The sequence below is a fragment of the Saccostrea echinata genome, unplaced genomic scaffold, assembly GCF_033153115.1.
Source record: "Saccostrea echinata isolate AGI-Se365-2 ecotype Australia unplaced genomic scaffold, CSIRO_AGI_Sech_v1 ptg000009l, whole genome shotgun sequence".
Lineage (NCBI taxonomy): Eukaryota > Metazoa > Mollusca > Bivalvia > Ostreida > Ostreidae > Saccostrea > Saccostrea echinata.
In genome coordinates, this window is record NW_026889758.1 from 1,750,182 (window position 1) to 1,769,820 (window position 19,639).

Sequence of the window (19,639 nt, forward strand, 5' to 3'; positions counted from 1 at the left end):
GGATATTACACATGTACACACGCAGTATGGTAAAAAACATTGTCTATACAATTCATTATATAATAATGAAATATATTAAGCAGATTAATTCATCATTTTGTCGTTAAAAAAAACTTGAAGAAATGACAGAAATAGAGGCGTAATCCAAATTCATCCGGAAATGAAATTACACTTGAATCTAAAACAAAATTTTAGAGATGTTCCGAAAGAATGTTTACAACCATGGCCGCCGTATTTGAAAGAAAGTAGCCACTTTGAAGTCTTTCTTTAAAATGATTTGCTTCTGACAAAAACAATCGCCCTTTATTGGTTTAAGAAAACAATGGTTGAAAAGGACAAATTTCTTGTAGTAATATCTGTCTTAGAGGGTAAGTTTTGAAATTTTTATCATTTAAAAACGTGATACGTATAGTTAACTGACAGGTCTGTGCTCGTTTTCATGTGTCAGCGGCTGGTTATTGTGTTTCAGTTTTAATATTCATACTCATTGAACATTGGTTAAAATTGATAATGTTGTATAATTTTTTTTCTTCTTGAAGGAAAGCAAATAGCAAATGTGTGGTTGCATTTAATAATTGTTTTCAATAATTTCGAATTTCCTCCATTGGTTCCTACTAAGTTGGATGGTCGATTGAACACATACACTTATGTTATGATTAAATATAAAGATGCTTTGATTTATTACCTTAACAGTTGGGGAGCAATAGTATACCTCACCCCAAACTAGTTATAATAAGGGAAATAACATTTTATACCCTATATGTGTATAGAACTAATATGTTAGACGGTGCGACCGGTGGTGAGGGCGGAGCCATCAAGTGAACATTTCTACATTTTATTGTTTAATGATAAATCAGTGTTAAAATCAAGTTGTAAATCATAACAAAGACCTCAATCCTTTTGAAAAAAATAACCTTGAAGTTCTCTTACCTTAAATATTTTTCATCTCAAATAAAGAAATTTAAGGGTATTAGGTTTTATAAATCTACAATTGTCAGGGACTACATCAGAAGTCGAACTTGGGACCCAAACTACAGAAAGATTATCTAACTTCTGGGTTATCAGGACACTTGGAAACTGATCATGTGACCAACATTAGGGCTGAGTATCGTGAGAGCTAAAAGTATCAGCATCGCAAAATTTCTGAGAATTATTTTCTTAATTCTAATGGAACAAATGTAGAGTAAATTTAATGTTTCTGCATTTTTTAAAAACTATAATCTGATTCGAATAGTCTAAAGTGCTTTCTAAAACTAACATAAAAGCAAGGTAAAAATCTTTTCTTTTTAATATCTGAAAAAATGAATTCAACTCAATAAAAGTTTTTTTTCCAGACATTAAATTGTTAAGGCGAAAACTATTTTTAGAATTCTGAAGTCAAAACTTGTGAATAATAGGATACATTTCTGGGAAGTATCGAATAGAATATTTATCGATGTATCAAAAGGTGAATAAATCTGTTTTTAAAAAGAGAGTACGCATATGAAATATCAGTTATTACAGGTTGTTGAAAATGAAAATGCAAAAGTTTCTGCTGATTCATCAATGAATGATGTCACATGTCAGGTCTATGACGATCGAATGCAAGTTAGTTGAAAACGAAAGTAACAAGGACCATAAGAGTGTTTTAGATTATTAGAATTGATAAAACTTCATTAACGCAGGATTGAAATTAAAATTACGATTCTCCAGCATCTCGTTTATGCGGGAATTTGTCACGAGATTCAAGATGGAAAAGACTATGGACGCCATATTGGCGAAAAGGTTCTCAGTTCCATAGGTATTGTAATAAAATTATAGTTTACAATAGAATTCAATATATTTTACATACAAACGTGTTACCTATAGGGAGAGCTTCACTCTCAATGGCCCTTCGGGCCCGTGAGAGGGCTCCGCCCTCTGTAAATGTGTATAAGAACTATACAGCACAAATTTGCTTTAATCATACATGTAGTCTTTTGATGACATTGCATGTATATTTTGTCCAAAAAAAAAAAATGTAATTTAGCATTATCAGCAACTTCCAATAATGAGTTTAGTCTCCATCAACATTTTCTGATAAAATCTATAGACAAAAAATGTATTAAAATTTCATTGTTCTCTAAGATTTTTCATGAAATCTTTCCTTTATAACTGAACATAAATTTTACCTAAGAAAAAAGAATGCTTTGCCAGAATAGTAGTGATAAAATCTTATATATCAATTTGTTGTATGGGATATGTACAGAGGTAGTATACATGTAAATCAAATTATAGAATTAATATGTATCATAAACATGATAAAGTTGGAACTGTAATTCTGATTATAGGAAGAAGATTCCCTAAGCGATCAAAACACAAGATAATCACGGAGGCTCGTTTTGATGGGGAGCTTCTGTCCACTGACCCTGTAGATCACACAGAAACTCCAAACTTCACACAGGAACTGGCCTGGGAACTTGACAAGAAAGGCCTACAACAACACAGATTGCAGAGGACCTCCATTAAAATTCAGTGTTATGCATGTGACAGTTCATCCACCTTTAAGGAGGCAATAGGATATGTTGTACTGGATCTAAGATCAGTTACAACCAAACAGGTTCAGTAGATCTTAATTCTGATAATTGTTTTCTAAAAAGTGTTCTGTATAAAATTCAGTTGCATTTTAAAGGTTTACTTTAAAATACAATGTATATTTGACCTTCCTGTTAAAACTAACCTGGAATTCTTGCTCTTGTTCATTTTTTCTCATTAAATAAATAAAATAATAGTTGCTGAAATGCATATGAAGATTGAGTTATATCTTTTTCCAGACTCCAAAATGGTATCCACTTCTACACTCAAAATACAGCAAAAATAAATCAGAAATTCGCTTAGCTATTTACTTAGAAAATGATAAAAGTGGTGGTGAGCAAGAAACAAGCTTTAAAGCCAAGGATGCCCCTGCAAGGTGTAAGTATTTCAGTGCACCAGGTGCACTTTGTTTCTGTAATTAAAAGATTAATTAAAACTCTAAGTAACTTGTCGTTTTGTTTTTGAAGTAGCTAGATTAATATGTACTTGCAGACTTGATCAACTTATTACCGGTAGGCTCAAATTTTGTCTGTGTATCACTGTATAGTAATTCAAAGTTTTTACCTGAAATACTTTTTTACTCTCATCTTGTTTGGGTTTTTGATGCAATTACAGTAATAGAACGGGACCCAAAAGCAACTTATAGTATGGAGACTCAGACACCCACAAGTAACAACAACCGTAGTATTGTTTATTTATGTTTACTGTTATTTGTTGTTCTATTGTTTTAAAATTGGGACTTTCACATTACTTTTTGGTACAGGGGCAAGGCCAGTAGAGTGGGAAAATTGGAAAATCAAAATACAAAGAAAGTTTTCATAAAATTTCATTAAAATATGGTTTTCTAGTGTTTTGTTATCAGCTTTATCATGAGTAAAGACAATTAGGAAATTAACACCATCAGTTGGGAAAAGAGGTACCTTTTTCATTGGGGATGTGGGTTTTCAGGGACCTCAGTTATAGACAATTGAGAGACCTGAAAATGTTATTTTTTGTTGAAAATTGTTTGTTATCTTTGTTTTTGTTCTTCTTCCTGTTATATAAAAAGATAAATCCTGAAATTATCTCTTCTTGAATGACAAATTGTTTCTGATGAGTGTAATCAATATTACATGCAAATACTTGTTCATGTTTTTGTAGTACTTGAGGACACTCAGAACTTGGGGGTGGACCCCCGACACTTACAGCCTCTACTAAACGAAGCTGAAGGATATTACCAGATAGGTTCCAAGCTTAAATGTAAAGAACAATTTGTCCTATCAGTTACCATTGCACAGGCTGCAAACTTAACACAGGTATTTCATACATTTAATGAACTTATATTTATAAACTCTGGTTATTCAAACTTATTTCATCAGACAAAGAAATTTGGCCAATGTGTTATATTTGATGAGTTTGTCTGTAAGACCATCTAAATTAACACTGTTATATTACTTAATATTTCTGTGACTGTATGTACACACATTGTACTATACATGTACATATATTGTGTAAAGTATAAAGTATTTGTAAATGTAATCATGCTGCAGTAAAATATCAAAACTGAATAAGAACTGAATTTGTAATTGATGGTTCACTGTGTAATCAGTAAGTAATAAGGTAAATTATTTTTAGCTGATACCAAGTTCTCAGCCCCTCCCTGTGACGGCCAATGGGTACTTCTTCTACTTCTCCCTTCTGGGGAATGATGTCACCAATGAGACTTTCCACGATTTAATAAATCCAAACTTTCCTGCAGAACGAGCTTCTGTCAAAATCCGAAGTAATGTAGACACACTGAGGGCATTCTTTTCCTGCCAGCCTGGTATACAAGTATGTTGTCATATCTATATAGGAATGACAGGGAGGTAGATTAAACCTGTTTGAATGCAGAGCATGTAATTTGTCCTGAAAGAGTTAAAAAAAAAACAAAAACAAAATAAATAAAGGACACCTAACTTATCTATAATCAATAGAGTGGATACAAACAACATTTTTTCAAGTTGTGATTCACTGAACAAAGCCAATGAGACAGATTTTAAATGTCAGTGAAAATACATGTATGTTTCCTGTTATGAATGCATTTAAATCTCTCCCAACAAATCTGGAACTTGTTTTCTCCCATGTCTGTCATCTGCAAGATATTAAAAAATGAAAAATGTGGAGATAAAGAACAGTATTCGAGCTCAAAAGTCCATCAAACATTACAAAATAGGAGCAGAGCAAACACGGACCTCTAAGACATCAGAGTTGGGATCAGGTGCCATGGAGGAGTGAGCATCCCCTGCAGACCGGTCACACCCGCCGTGTGCTCCTTGTCATGATCGGGAAATAACAGAAAAATCCGTCAACAATTCAGTGTGTAAATAATGGCCTAACAATTAAAAAAGATGACATAAGGTTTTCAGTTGAATGTTTGAAAAGTATACTCTAGGGCAAAAGAAAACCAAAAAGATTTTGAGGTAGATTATGGTATTAGTGAAGTTACTGTAAGTAATTAATCTTTAGAGTACAAAAGTCAGATGTAGACAAATTGTTTTCTTCAGTAGAATTTTTGTCAGTACACTAACCTCCTATTCAAGCATCAGTACTTCAGGATAGGGAATTTCTTTTGGTGGAAAGATTGGTTAGCAAAACATATGCACCCTTGGTGTCCCTCTAATTTGATACAGCGGTCATTGATAAAACTGATGTTTATTTTTTCAGATACATTTGTGTTGTGGGGAGCAATCATTAGGTAGCTGTGAGATTCCTTTGAAAGATCTTCTAGTCAAAAACAGTACAGAAATCTACATGAAACCAGTCTCAATTGAGGGTTCCTTCCAGCTGATACCCCCAAACAAAACCAAGCAGCAAATAACCCCTGCCCCTGGGGATCTAGCCCCCACTGTTGGAGTCTCCATTGTACTAAGGAAAGAGGAAATGGTAGGATCTTGATCATTGTCCACTGTGCTATAAAATGAATGCTCCTCATTTTTCAAATAACACTAATTTGGTCCTAGTCAAATTTGTTACAAAATGAAATAAAGTAAGGACATGACAGATAAATATGAACTAATATGATCAAACAATTGTATTTGTGTTACATGTTAGTATACAAGTATATTTGAATAAAATATTTTCATTGTTATTTAGTTAAAGATTAAATTAATTTTAGGTGATATCCTCTACTGCCAAGAATGACACTCAGGAAACTAAAGTTTTAGGGTCCCCTGTCAAGGACCGTGATGTGTCCCCACCCAGGGGACCAGCATCCCCAGCAGCCAAAACCAAGAAGGATAGGTCACCAGCCAAACAGAGGGACAGATCCCAGGAACCAGCCAAGGCAGAACCAGTCAAGGAGATTGATGACTACGAGGATGATTTTGAGGATGGAAATAACACACAGGAGTTTGTCAGTAGTTTTGAGGAGGAAAGTGAGTGTACAATACACTTGTATTTTAGTTTCATTTCACTTTTACTATAAAGTGATAGAAAAAAAACCTGTAAATGTAATGCTATAGTATAAGTAACGAGGACAACAAATAGATGTTGAAGTTAGAGAAAAATACACCTCATGAAAGTAAAGAAATGTGAAGATCTTAAAATATATTTTTATCTAGATTCATACTGTATGTTTTAGAAAGACTTTACTTAATTCAAGGACATCCGTAGTTACACTTATTTTGTTTTTAATTTTAGAAGGTGCTAAGAAAGCTACAGAGAAACCAGCAGGTGCCCCTCAGAGTCCCCGCAGCCCGGTCAGGTCACACCCTGGTAAGTCCAACAGATCAGTGTGTTATGAAGATTAATTTTTCAAATTTATACTTTAAGAACCTTAATATAGTTTCAGACAGAGATTGCTTTTGTCATCATTTTTGAAAAAATTAATATGATCCCTTCTTCACAACATAAGATGATAAAATCATTATATAACACATTTTCTGTCTTTCAAACTTAACAAGAGACACTAAAGGTTTCATTTCACTCCTTTCCATAACCCACAATATCACCTGTATTGTTGTTTTACAGTGGACAGTCAGACGACCACCTCCACTCACCTGGCCATACCTCCCCAGGCCCACCACTTTACCTTCTCGATTGACCTCCGAAGTATCAAAGACTTCCATAGTACCTCAACACTAATGGTTTTTATCAGGTAAGAATAAGCCATTCACAGCTCAATTATTTGCTTTGTGCAATGAAACAATATAAATAAGGGAAACACTATTTTTAACAAAGGCTAGACATCTTTTGTAAAACATTTTTTCCTGTCATTCTTTTTCAGTTTAAGATGTGTCAGATTTTTTAAACTTCAAGTATTAATATTATACACATATTTAGAATTTTCTGTCAGTGAATTAAGTATTGTTTAGATGGCTTTATTGATCCTTTATTTGTGTTTCAGGTACTCTTATCCCTTTTTTGGAAGTGCTGCTCCGATTTTGACAAACCCTCCTGTTGAGATTAGGAAGGGGACGGAGGTCATTCTTCCACAGTCGTTCTGTGCGTTTGACTTTGCTTGTACCACACAACAACTACAGGAAACATTTCTAAGGTAAACAGGAAGCAATTACAGAATTACTTACCATGCACAACTTGTAACAAGTAATTTCAGCAGATGTCCAATTATTGCAACAGTTTAATTAAATTTCCAAAAATAAAATTGCACAATGCTCCTATTTCATATGTTGGTTCAGCCAATATATTATAGGCTATACAAAGAAGCATAATTTAAATTTGAATGCTACTTTTAAAGCCTTGAAATTCTGAATGGCCTGTTTACTTATAATATTGAGTCAAGATTCAGAGATGCTGTCTATAAAATTTTGGTGTGTCTGGAGTTTATCATATGTAGCAAACAATCATTTAATTTGAAAGTAAAATGACCCTTTGTGATTAATCTGCTTGGAGAATTCCTGTATTGTACTGTTGTATGATTAACTGATAATTCTCGTACAGAGTCCCCCTGATAATAGAGGTGTGGCACCGAGACAAGCAGCTCTCACAGGACGTATTAGTTGGGTCTGGACAACTCCCCCTCGATCAAATCATTACCACAGATAAATTCAGAGTATCAGTATGTGTCATTTTCTTTCCTTTATATTCATACATCTGTACATCAGGTAAAAAAAAATAACTGTAAACCACCTGGAAAATCAGGAAAATATTCACTGTTGTTATAGCTTAGAGACATGAATTTAGGTAGGATTATATTTTTATCAGAATACATACACATGTATTCCATACTTGTTCAAGAACAAACAGAATTAATATTATTCCAAGCTCTTACTAATTTTTTTTGAATTATGACATCACATTGTGTGATATTGGCTATTAAGAAATGGTTTTTATTTCCCCTTATTTTTCCTTCTTACAAGTGAGATGTAAAATACATAAATGTATAATCATGGAGTATAACTGAATTAATGGTGATGTAAATGTTTGTAGAGTAACACCGGCTCAACTGGATGGAGGCAGACATTCCATGACAGACTCGGGATCACAGCCAATGACAGGTAACCACCTTTATCACAGCCAATGAAAGGTAACCACCTTTATCACAGCCAATGACAGGTAACCACCTTTATCACAGCCAATGACAGGTAACCACCTTTGTCATAACCAATGACAGGTAACCACCTTTGTTATGGCCAATGACAGGAAACCACCATTGTCATAGGCAATGACAGGTTACCACCTTTGTCATAGCCAATGACAGGTAACCACCTTTATCATAGCCAATGACAGGTAACCACCTTTGTCGTAGGCAATGACAGGTAACCACCTTTGTCATAGCCAATGACAGGTAACCACCTTTACCACAACCAATGACAGGTAACCACCTTTGTTATAGACAATGACAGGTAACCACCTTTTGTTATAGCCAATGACAGGTAACCACCTTTATCACAGACAATGACAGGTAACCACCTTTGTTATAGACAATGACACCTTTTTTATAGACAATGACAGGTAACCACCTTTGTTATAGACAATGACAGGTAACCACCTTTATCACAGCCAATGACAGGTTACCACCTTTGTTATAGACAATGACAGGTAACCACCTTTATCACAGCCAATGACAGGTAACCACCTTTGTTATAGACAATGACAGGTAACCACCTTTGTTATAGACAATGATAGGTAACCATCTTTGTTATAGACAATGACAGGTAACCACCTTTGTTATAGACAATGACAGGTGACCACCTTTGTTATAGCCAATGACAGGTAACCACCTTTATGACAACCAATGACAGGTAACCACCTTTGTTATAGACAATGACAGGTAACCACCTTTGTTATAGCCAATGACAGGTAACCACCTTTATCACAGCCAATGACAGGTGACCACCTTTGTCATAGGCCAATGATAGGTGACCATCTTTGTCATAGCCAGTGACAGGTAACCAACTATGTCACAGCCAATGACAGGTAACCACCTTTGTTATAGCCAATGACAGGTAACCATCTTTGTCAGAGGCCAATGACAGGTAACCACCTTTATCATAGCCAATGACAGGTAACCATCTTGTCATAGCCAATGACTGGTGACCACGTTTGTCATAGTTTCAAATTCTCCCCTTCTGTTCAGGAGACTCCTAATTTCAATCTCAAAATATCAGAATCTGACACAGTGAAACATCTCCCACTCAAAGTGACATTGTGTTAATCTACTGTAATATTAGGAAGTTGAAACACATATTACTTGAATACATATTCAACCTGTTGCGTAACATTGGGTGTCAGTTATACAGGTAATGGGGTTTATTCTGTGCAATGAAGTGTAAATATTTCTACCAGCTAAATCTTTGTCAGTAACATTCAGAGATTAACACTGTAGTGTGTGAATAAAATTAATACACAGTTGCTATATGGTCACCGTTTAAAACGGAGAAAACTGTCATTAGTAAGCAGAAGTGTTTGCGTAAAGTTTTCTCAGAATACACGAAGGAATGTTTTGCCAAAAATTATAAGACCTCCTTGTTTTTGTTTTAGTAGCCATCAGAAGATTGGTGAGGTCTGTTTTGTTTTGTGTCTTGAGGACTGGGGACCAATCACAGCCCAGCAAATTGTCGTCCAGCAGGAGGTGCCACCACAGGTATTTCAAACCTCACAAGGTCATCATTCCTACATGTGAACCATATTGATTATACATGTATTCATGTCATGAATAATTCCCTAAAATTTGTCAGTCAGTAAATTTTTTATTGCATTCTTTTTTACTGACTACATACTAAAAATAAGATACAGTGAAACACGCTTATAGTGAACACACTTTTAATTAAAATGATGCTTACAGTGAAGTGATTTTTATTCCCTTGACTTTAAAATATTTTGTAAACCTATCGAATATAACGAATTACACTTATAATGAAGCAAAATCATCCATCCCTGGCACTTTGTTTTGAACATGTTTTACTGTAACACTCAGTAACTAGGCATTTTATTCAATAAATTAATGGATAAAATGTTTGAACGAGAAAGTGCGCAATTGTGAAGCTTCTCCAGATTTTGAAAGATAATTTTTTTATATCATGTTCCTTATTTCTTGATAATCTTAAATACTGTTAATCAATGGCTTTGATGGAAAGTATGAAAGATTTTACTGGGCTTCTATCATAAGAAATAACTGTTACAATATACTCTTCTTGATTTTTCCCCTAGCCTGTGTTAAGTTCCCCCGTTCGATCTCCAAAGGTGACTGAAAGACCAGTAAGTCCCGAGGAGCCCCGAAAGACTGCGGAGTATCAGGCAGCAGTGGAATTGGAAATGTGGAAAGAAACACAGGAACAGATGTTTGAAAACCAGGTCAGAGGGACTCTTTTATCTCATTATGATAAACTCTTCATCACATTATGTTAAAACAATGTCAAAGACACTCTTTATCAAATTATGTTAAACCCAGATCGGAGGTACTCTTTATCATATTATGTTAGAACCAGGTCCGAGGCACTCTATCACATTATGTTAGAACCAGGTCTGAGGCACTTTTTATCACATTATGTTAGAACCAGGTCCGAGGCACTCTTATCACATTATGTTAGAACCAGGTCCGAAGGACTCTTTATCACATTATGTTAGTACCAGGTCAAAGGGACTCTTTATTACATTATCTTAGAACCAGGTCCGAGGCACTCTTTATCACATTATGTTAGAACCAGGTCCGAGGAACTCTTTATCACATTATGTTAGAACCAGGTCCGAGCCACTCTTTATCATATGTTAGAACCAGGTCCGAGCCACTCTTTATCACATTATGTTAGATCCAGGTCTGAGGCACTCTTTATCACATTATGTTAGAACCAGGTCCGAGGGACTTTTTATCACATTATGTTAGAACTAGGTCAAAAGGACTCTTTATTACATTATGTTAAAAATACATCAGAAGAACTCTTTATTATATTATTTTTATTTTTAAGACCGCGGAACATTAACTGGCAAAATTGGAAATATGCAGCTTACGTCATTTCTATCTGTTACAATCAAAACATTTAATGATAGACAATGGAATAGACGGGTACAATTCGGCACGGACGTCCGAGAAAACATTGGATTGAAATTCTAGTTTGAAAATCATTTTCAATCCACCTCAGCTGCGCTAGAAGGCAATGTGTTACTGAATGACCCAGAATACAAATAATTTCAATTTCGGACTATTTTGAATTTTGAAGCTTAAATATATAAATCAGAATTTCTGACCAGTGCTTTTAAAGAAATATAAAGGAACAAATATTTGATTTTTGTTAGGTATGTGCATGCATGTGTTGGGGGGGGGGGTGCATGGAGGGGGCTAAACGATCTTGGAAATAAAAAAGAAAGTTTTTTCTCTAAGTTTGGACAACCCCTCCCTGCTTTTGATTGTCAAACATTTTTCAGTGAAGACAAAACTAAAAAAAATACCTCTTATCATCCTAGAAAAAAACATACCGTAAGTTTTGGAAGATAGGACGATACTTTTTTTCTCAGAACCGCTGGGATCGTCCTATTTAACGAATCGACCTATCTAAGGCCCAAGTTTACGAAAAATGCCCCAAAATCAGTAAAATTTACATCAATTTTAAAGCAAATCTGTGCCATTTTCGTATTTTTTTAAAATTACTTTACCGAGAAAAAAATAATAAACAATAAAGAATTAAATATTTATTCCATTGATTTCTTACAAAATAAGTTCCATTAAATATCCGTCGATGTACAAAAAAACTTATTATATCATCAATAATGTCTCAAAGTATATTTACAACATGCTGTGTCCATCTTGTGAAGTTGGAAGTCGCAATCGTTTACTAAAAATAAAACCGCAACCGTATCAAAGTTTAAAATACGGAGGAGTTTTCACAATCGCAATTGAATTTTTTTTTATTACCATTTATTTGTAATGATTAATTGAAATAGTATACCTAAATATTTTTTCATTGTCTTGTGATATTTATTTAAATGTAAAATGTGTGAAATAAACTGTTGCCGGTAAATTCCTAAAATACCGCTAGTCATAACTATTTTGTTTTATATCCAAGGGGTACACCGAATTATACAAAGATTGGCTTCTAATAGAATTTTAATTGTCTGACAGATAGAGGGATATACACTGTGTACACAAAGGTGTTAACACCTGTAGGTTTAAACACCTGCGGGGCATGATTAACAGATCCACGTGCCGTTACAGGGGTATTAGTGCTATACATCATTGAACAAACAAAACTGTGAAATTCCTGATGACTGTTAAATTGCGAATGTACTCTCAATTAAATTTATTTTTTAGCAACAATATCTCAAGCAAATTATAGCATGTTAATATGATTAATTTCAATTGCTCACTGTTACAGGTAATAGTCATTTGCGTGTTTTAGCAAATCCCTGAACAAGAAATATAAAAATGGCGGTCATCGCACTTAATATTGTACCCCGGTAAATAATGTTGGAATAAAAGAATGTGTCCACGATGTTCTAAAATGGAAATGATTATTGTTTGATTTCGGGTATTTCCCTAATTATAGCTGTTGTATACTACCGTATTTATGTGTTTAACGACGGAGTCAAACAACGACGGCGTTGAACAGGCAAGTTGGAGAAAATGCGTTATATCACAATTCAAGGAAGTTTTAACTATGTTTGTGTAAAACACTATTAAAATGCTGTACTCATAAAAATACCAGTTTATTTTCTTCATACGTTAATATCACGGGTTAAGTTAAAGACCTTTACATGTTCTGATACGTAGTTTCTACGTAAGAATCTCTAGAAAGTCGATAAACAAAGCCTCGACCTATCTTCCAAATCGTCCTATCTAAGGATTTTTAAAAAATCATGGCTGAAAATGAGCCTTTCGACCTATATACCCCATCGACATATACCCCAAAACTTACGGTATTTTGTCATGTGAAGGCATGATCTGATTGGACAATTTTTTACACCCCCCCTTTCTAGAATCAAATCTGAAAAAATAATCTCTGTCTTCTATGACTTACGTGTCCTTAAAATCATAGGTTAAAACTCATATAAACGATGATAAATATGAATTTCAAACAACATGTATTTGGGAATTGAAATTATTTGTCTTTTGGATCATACAATCACACTCTGTGTTTGAAAACAGCTCAGGTGGATTGAAAATGAATTTCAAACTAGAATTTCAATCCAATGTTTTCTCGGACGGATGTGCCGAATTGTACCCGCCCATTTCATTGTCTATCATTACATGTTTTGACTGTAACAGATGGAAAAGACGTAAGCTGTATATTTACAATTTTGCCAGTTAATGTTCCATGGTCTTATCACATTACATGCATTTAAAACCGTTTCTTTAAATCTTTAAGCTATTTAACTTTAAGTTATTCTATTAATTGGTTTGGATTGACAGCTGAAGCAAAAAGAAATCATGTACATGAAGGCATTAGCAGAGGAATGGAAGAAGAGGGACAGAGAACGGGAAATTATTATGAAAAAGAAAGTAAGTTTATACTGATCACTGAAAAAAATCAGGAAAATATCTACACAGATTTTATGATGGTGGACACATAGAAATCACCTTGTTTGTTTTCTGTCTAAGAGGGGTCACACTTTTACAGAAAACATCACTTGCAAACAAGTGATATAAGTTCATTTAAATATGCATTATAAATGGTAATTATTAAATTCAATAAGGAGGATATTGATATTCCTAAATCTGCTAAATACCGTAGTTATGGGCAAATTTATGCACCATTTGGTGAGATATTTCTATATCACATCTGACATGATCATTTTGTTTTAGATGGCAGAGTACACGCAGTCTGAGGAGAAATTAAGGAAAACTTTGTTAGATTTACAAAAGAGAGAAAAACAATTAGCAGCCAATGAACAAGAGGTAATGTTGTTTCCATGGCAACTGATGTAAATATTTACATTGTGTCGAGGATATGATATATGTTGACATCAGCTTATTTGAAATTAAAAATGTTAGTGTTAAATTTCATGTTCAAATAACTTATTAGATTTGTCCAGTATCATACTCTTTTACAAAAATTATTTGTAAGATAGGGTGGGTAATTTGCCAGATTATCGAGCTATTTCTACACAGAGCTGGTTGTAATGCATGCTCAATACGTATATGTGTTTAGGTCATGAGACAACGTGGGGAGTTACAGAGGGAACATGACAGGAAACTGCAGGAAATGAAAGAGGCCTCCCACAGGATGAAGGAGGACTGTCAACACCAGGTGGAGCTGGAGAGGTTAATATCTTATTTATAGTTCTGTCTATTTATATCAGTGCCTAATCTGGTGGAAAGGTTAATGTAAGTACAGTGTTTCATGAAAAAAAAATGCATCATGTAACATTACATTGCTGTAAATATTGTTATGATGCATGGTGTATTACATTTGCTTACTTTTTTCCTGAGCATTGTTGAAATTTGTTAAGCTAAAAGAATCTGCAAATGTCAATTCTAATGTGGAAGTCAAGTTCAGCAAGTTTGCACTTGTCTGTAAACTCATTTTAATCCAACTTGGACAGAGTCTATTTCTAAGTAAATAAGATAATTATGACTTGAAAATTTATACCTTCAAATATTGAGAACTATATGATACCAACAGTAGAGCAATGGGATATTATGAATTATAATCCAGTACTTATACATGTATATCAAACGTATATCATGGTGCTGAAAAAAATTATTTATGGCTAATTATAAAATTTGGTACAAATATCAATTTATTTAAGTTTATTTTATTTTTATTTTTTTTTTGTGTGTTTATATATTTGGATTATATTGTAGAATGAAGGTCCGAGAGATTGAGGGCATTGTGGAACGCTATAAAAATGAGGTAAAAAGTAAAATTATACAAATTTTATACATACAATTCAGAAAATTCCATCATTAATGCTATAAGAATTTTTATTCCTTTCTGTTGCTTTAGCTGAGTGAGATGGAGAAGAAGTACCGAGGCCTGGAGAAAGAATTCGCTGTTTATAAGGAGCAACAGAACAGTAAACCGGAGGTTCGACTCCAGTCAGAGATCAACCTCCTAACGCTCGAAAAGGTACATATCTCTTATACTGAAAGCTAGAAAAGGTACATAACTCTTATAGTGAAAGCTAGAAAAGGTACATAACTCTTACTCCTAATGCTAGAATGGTACACAAGTCTTGCTCCTAATGCTAGAAAAGGTACATAAGTCTTACTCCTGATGCTAGAAAAGGTACATAACTCTTACTCCTAACTCTAGAAAAGGTATACACACTGAAAGCTAGAAAAGGTACATAACTCTTACTCCTAACGCTAGAAAAGGTATACACACTGAAAACTAGAAAAGATACAAACTCTTACTCCTAATGCTAGAAAAGGTACATAAGTCTTATACTGAAAGCTAGAAAAGGTACGTATCTTACTTGCAATGCTGGAAAAGGGACATAACTCTTGCTCCTATCCCTAGAAAAGGTACCTACACATTTAATTCCTAATGCTGGAAAAGGTATACAACTCATACTCCTAATGCAAGAAGAGGTACATATCTTTCTCCTAACCCCAGAAAAGGTACACAAGTCTTAATCATAATGCAAGAAGAGGTACACAACTCTTACTCCCAATGCTAGAAAAGGTACACAACTCTTACTCCTACTGCTACTTTCACCTAACCCCAGAAAAGGTTACTTCTACTCTTACACCTGATGCAAGTCTTACTCCTTATGCAAGAAAAGGTACACAAGTCTTACTCCTTATGTAAGAAAAGGTACACAAGTCTTACTTCTAATGCAAGAAAAGGTACACATTTAACTTCTAATGCTGGAAAAGGTACACAACTCTTATGCCTAATGCTAGAAAAGGTATACAACTCTTGCCCCAATGCTGGATAAGGTACTCTTACTCTCAATGCCAGAAAAGGTACACAACTCGTACCCAAACTAGGAAGCATACATGTATATGTCTAGTATAAAGATTACTTAACTTACTCAAACTTGGAAATGTACATACAATAATATACTAGAAAAGGTACTGTAAATCACTTTGCGAGAACTTTATGTTTTCATAATTATGTGAGACTGTCTCCTTGTGAAAATTTCCTTCTCGCGTATATTTTTATTAGTAAAAATGATATTGGACAATAGTCAGAATTTGTGAAGATTTTATCTTGCTTATAAATGCCAAATACCTATCTTTGAAAAAATATGGTGTCACGAATATTTGGTGATCTTCAGTGCATATCTCTTAGTAATAGCACTAGAAAGGAACTTAACTCTTATGCCTAATGATAAAAAAGGTAGTACATATTTTTTATACAAACTAGGAAATGTAATCCAATATGTACATGTCTACTTTAAAAGTTACATAACTTGCTCAAAGTTCAATATCTACAAGAAAAAGTACAGGACTTTTACTCAAACTAGGAAACAATCAAATTGATTAGAAAAGGGCTAGGAATGATAGTCATTAGACTTCTATGGTGATGTAAACTCATCAGGAAAAAAAGATTTCCAGAATGTTTGATAACATTGCTGAAGTTGATTTTTATGCCTCTGGAATAATGAGAGTTATTTCCCCTTTAGGTGGAATTGGAGAGGAAGATAGATGCACTGTCAAAATCCAAGCTCCACTATAAACAGCAGTGGGGCCGTGCACTGAAAGAACTCGCACGATTAAAACAAAAAGAGCAGGCTTCAGCAAAGGCTGAGCTCAAACGACAGCAGCAGGAGCTGGAACACATGAGACTGAGATATCTCGCTGCCGAGGAAAAGGAGGTGGTCAACTCAGAGAAGAAAGAGCTAGAGGAACTCAAGAATGAATTGTCCAAGTATGTAGGGAACGGATAATTACTGAACCTTTAGCTTTATCTTTATTTTGGGGTTATGTAAATGTTTACCAATTCTGATTTTGTAAGACAGTACCTTTTTAAGAATTACAGAAAATTAGAAAAGAAATGACCATGTTTTATTCAATTGTACTGTTTTAAATTGGATGCATATTTTTAAATTGCATAATTTGACAAATAAATATTTATGGGACAATGATAGTATTGTGTATTTGAAAACAGTTTAAAGTGCTGTTCACTGTTGCATTTGACCACAACTGTTTTAGGTTGAAGAAACTTGAGGAAGAGAAAGGGAAGTTTGTGTCAGATGACAGCCCAAGAGATGGGATGCACCCCCTAAAGCCGGATCTGGACTACAGCCTGGATGACCACATCACACGACTGATAGAAGAGAGAGATACTCTACTGAGGACAGGCGTGTACTCTACACAGGACAAAATCATCGCGGAGCTTGACAGGCAAATCAGGGAATCCATCGCTGAGAAAAAGACCAATGCCTTATAGCAATCCACAGGTGTCTACTCTATTGATGGATGTATTCTGACCAAACAATGATTTCAAGATTTAACTTCTAATAGCATTGCAAAATATTTACAGAAATTGTAAGGAATGATGTTAGATTTTGAAATCTCTGTGTTATCTATTTGCCTTAGAAATTGAAGTACATTTATAAAACACTGCTTTCATTGTCAGTTTTTATTTTCATTGAATTCATGTACAATATATGTGAACTTGTCTGTTGGTAAAATTTTTTCATGAGTGGAAATATGGATATGATTTTTTTTAAATGTCATATTTTTAGACGTATTAAAAATAATTTAATTTTTCATTTACTCCAAACCTTTCATCAACCTCCATTGGAATAGGTATAAATAAGGATTTAAATATGTACAGATTGTGCTTTAATTTTTTCATTATTTGAAACTTAATTAAATGTTAATGTAATTTAATGAACCATTTGAGTGTACAGTTTTAGAACGTGTTTGTCTGCTGGACACAGAAACTTCTCGAGTCTCAGAGTTAACCACGATCATATGTAGCTTTTCTCATTCTTATGAACAGGTTAATCATGGTAAAGACATTTCTTACAGGATTTTCCGAGAAAATGAAACAAGTGCTGCACTTCTTTCATTATAAATTTCAAAGAATTCTCTATAAATAGATTTTTAAAAATATATGACTTATTTTTTCAAAAGTCAGGGAGTAATGATTTTTTGTTAGAAGTTCTTTGAGCAAATCATTGAACAATCAAAAAAAAAAAAATTGATAAAAAATCTGTTGAGAAGACAGTAATTAATTTTTTTTCAAACTTTAAAATACATGTATTTTTCAGGAATAGATGGTTTCATGAAAGCAGTTGGAAAAATGTTATATTTGCTGGGAAATACCTTTCCTCTTCTTACGTGTTTGTATTGATGGTAGAGTAGACACGATGTGTGATATGTACTTCTTCAGTACTGATGTTTATTAAGTATAGTTAGATATTAGGATAATAAATTCAGAGTAGGTGGCTTAATCTCATTTTATGTGATGGAAGTGTAGCTGGTTGAAAGAAATAGGTTTTCTTTTTGCTTTATTATTTTATGTATAATACAAAGAAACAAGAGCCCAGTATGTTTATTTAAGCAATATTGTGATATGTAAATAACTGTGTATGCTAAATACCGTACATTATATATTGCCAATTGTACATGTAACTTACCTTTTAACTGAAACATTGACCCATTAAAATTTTGAATATAAATGTATCTCTGCATTATTTGTATTAAACAGTTTTATTTGAAGAATTTGAAGAACATCTGTTTAAATTAACGAAATATTAAATACAAGGAGAAATTTATAGAAATTTAAGTCTACAAGTGAAAATTTCATATAAGGTTTAAACACACAACAAACTTTGATTGGTGGTTCTAAGTGAAAAAAAAGGTTTACTGCTGGTTTTTATACGTTTCCATACATTGTTACTTAATTTGAGGACAGCTTTTAAACCAAGATTCATTGGGATATTGAATAAAGAAGACAGAATCTTCATGTTTAGGTATTAAACAAGGAACATTTATAATTTCCCTAATTGGTTTCCATTTCTACACAAGTAAGATGTAGTGTGGTTTAGTCTTTCTATCAAATTAAGAATGGAATACTTCATTGGATGTAGAACAGAGCTGTAAGAATTTAATTCTGTCCACAAAAATATTTGTCTAGTAAACATGGTAAAGAGATAGGAAAAACCTAAGCATTAGAATTTTGTCCAGATTGATTCTAAATGATAAAAAATAGCTGAGTATTGGTTTTTCATGGATAAGGCAGACTTTTTGAACTCGTAGCTAATCAAATCGTAACGAATATGAATATTAAAATGTCATTTTCCCTTCAAATAACTGGATTTTCAAATATTTTGAAGTAAGATATGAATGTTGTGACAAAGAATTCTTATTTTTATGTATTGTTCTTGGTTTAAGTTAACAAAATATCTATATAATAACTGAGAAACTTTATTAAGTATCTGCAAATGTGTTCTATTATGTATTATACAGTATTTGTCAGTTTTGCTTATTTTGGTGTCTGCATGCTAATTTATAGATGAATACTTTCAATATTAAGAGATGTAGAACATTGTATAGATCTTATCAGGACTTCTTTTCCTTGCTTAGGTACATGCATGGGTTTCATTTCTTAAGATCAGAGAAAAACTAAAATGATGCCACAGGTCTCACAATCCAAGAGATATATTACTGTAAATAGTATTAGGTTAAAGAATGCTCAGGAAATTCAAGATGTTGAAGAAGACATAGAGCAAAGCATAAGTTATATAATATTAAACCCTTATCCTTACT

At 33.6% G+C, this 19,639-nt stretch overlaps 1 protein-coding gene across 3 annotated transcripts; it reads left to right on the plus strand.

The window, feature by feature from the left end:
- Positions 1 to 251: 251 nt before the first annotated feature.
- Positions 252 to 18,549, plus strand: LOC133181580 (centrosomal protein of 120 kDa-like). 3 transcript variants are annotated; one of them, XM_061316098.1, is made up of 21 exons: positions 252 to 368; positions 2,310 to 2,578; positions 2,793 to 2,931; positions 3,694 to 3,848; positions 4,168 to 4,365; positions 5,239 to 5,457; positions 5,690 to 5,948; positions 6,214 to 6,288; positions 6,544 to 6,670; positions 6,920 to 7,069; positions 7,474 to 7,591; positions 7,963 to 8,030; positions 9,517 to 9,619; positions 10,186 to 10,329; positions 13,379 to 13,468; positions 13,772 to 13,864; positions 14,118 to 14,230; positions 14,774 to 14,822; positions 14,916 to 15,038; positions 16,543 to 16,787; positions 17,072 to 18,549. In XM_061316098.1, exons 1-21 carry the CDS (start codon positions 323 to 325, stop codon positions 17,307 to 17,309), a joined length of 3,021 nt encoding a protein of 1,006 aa, XP_061172082.1. In that variant the 5' UTR covers positions 252 to 322; the 3' UTR covers positions 17,310 to 18,549. The 3 variants fall into 3 exon arrangements, with proteins under 3 accessions (XP_061172082.1, XP_061172083.1, XP_061172084.1); XM_061316099.1 differs by having other exon boundaries at positions 9,520 to 9,619; XM_061316100.1 differs by lacking the exons at positions 252 to 368; positions 2,310 to 2,578; positions 2,793 to 2,931 and adding an exon at positions 3,175 to 3,222.
- The last annotated feature ends 1,090 nt before the right edge of the window (positions 18,550 to 19,639 follow it).

Coding starts and splice junctions, on each gene's coding strand:
- LOC133181580 (XM_061316098.1), top strand. CDS start 323: ATGGTTGAAAAGGACAAATTTCTTGTAGTAATATCTGTCTTAGAGG. Junction 3,849..4,167: donor AGGCTGCAAACTTAACACAG/GTATTTCATACA, acceptor AATTATTTTTAG/CTGATACCAAGTTCTCAGCC. Junction 6,289..6,543: donor CCCGGTCAGGTCACACCCTG/GTAAGTCCAACA, acceptor GTTGTTTTACAG/TGGACAGTCAGACGACCACC.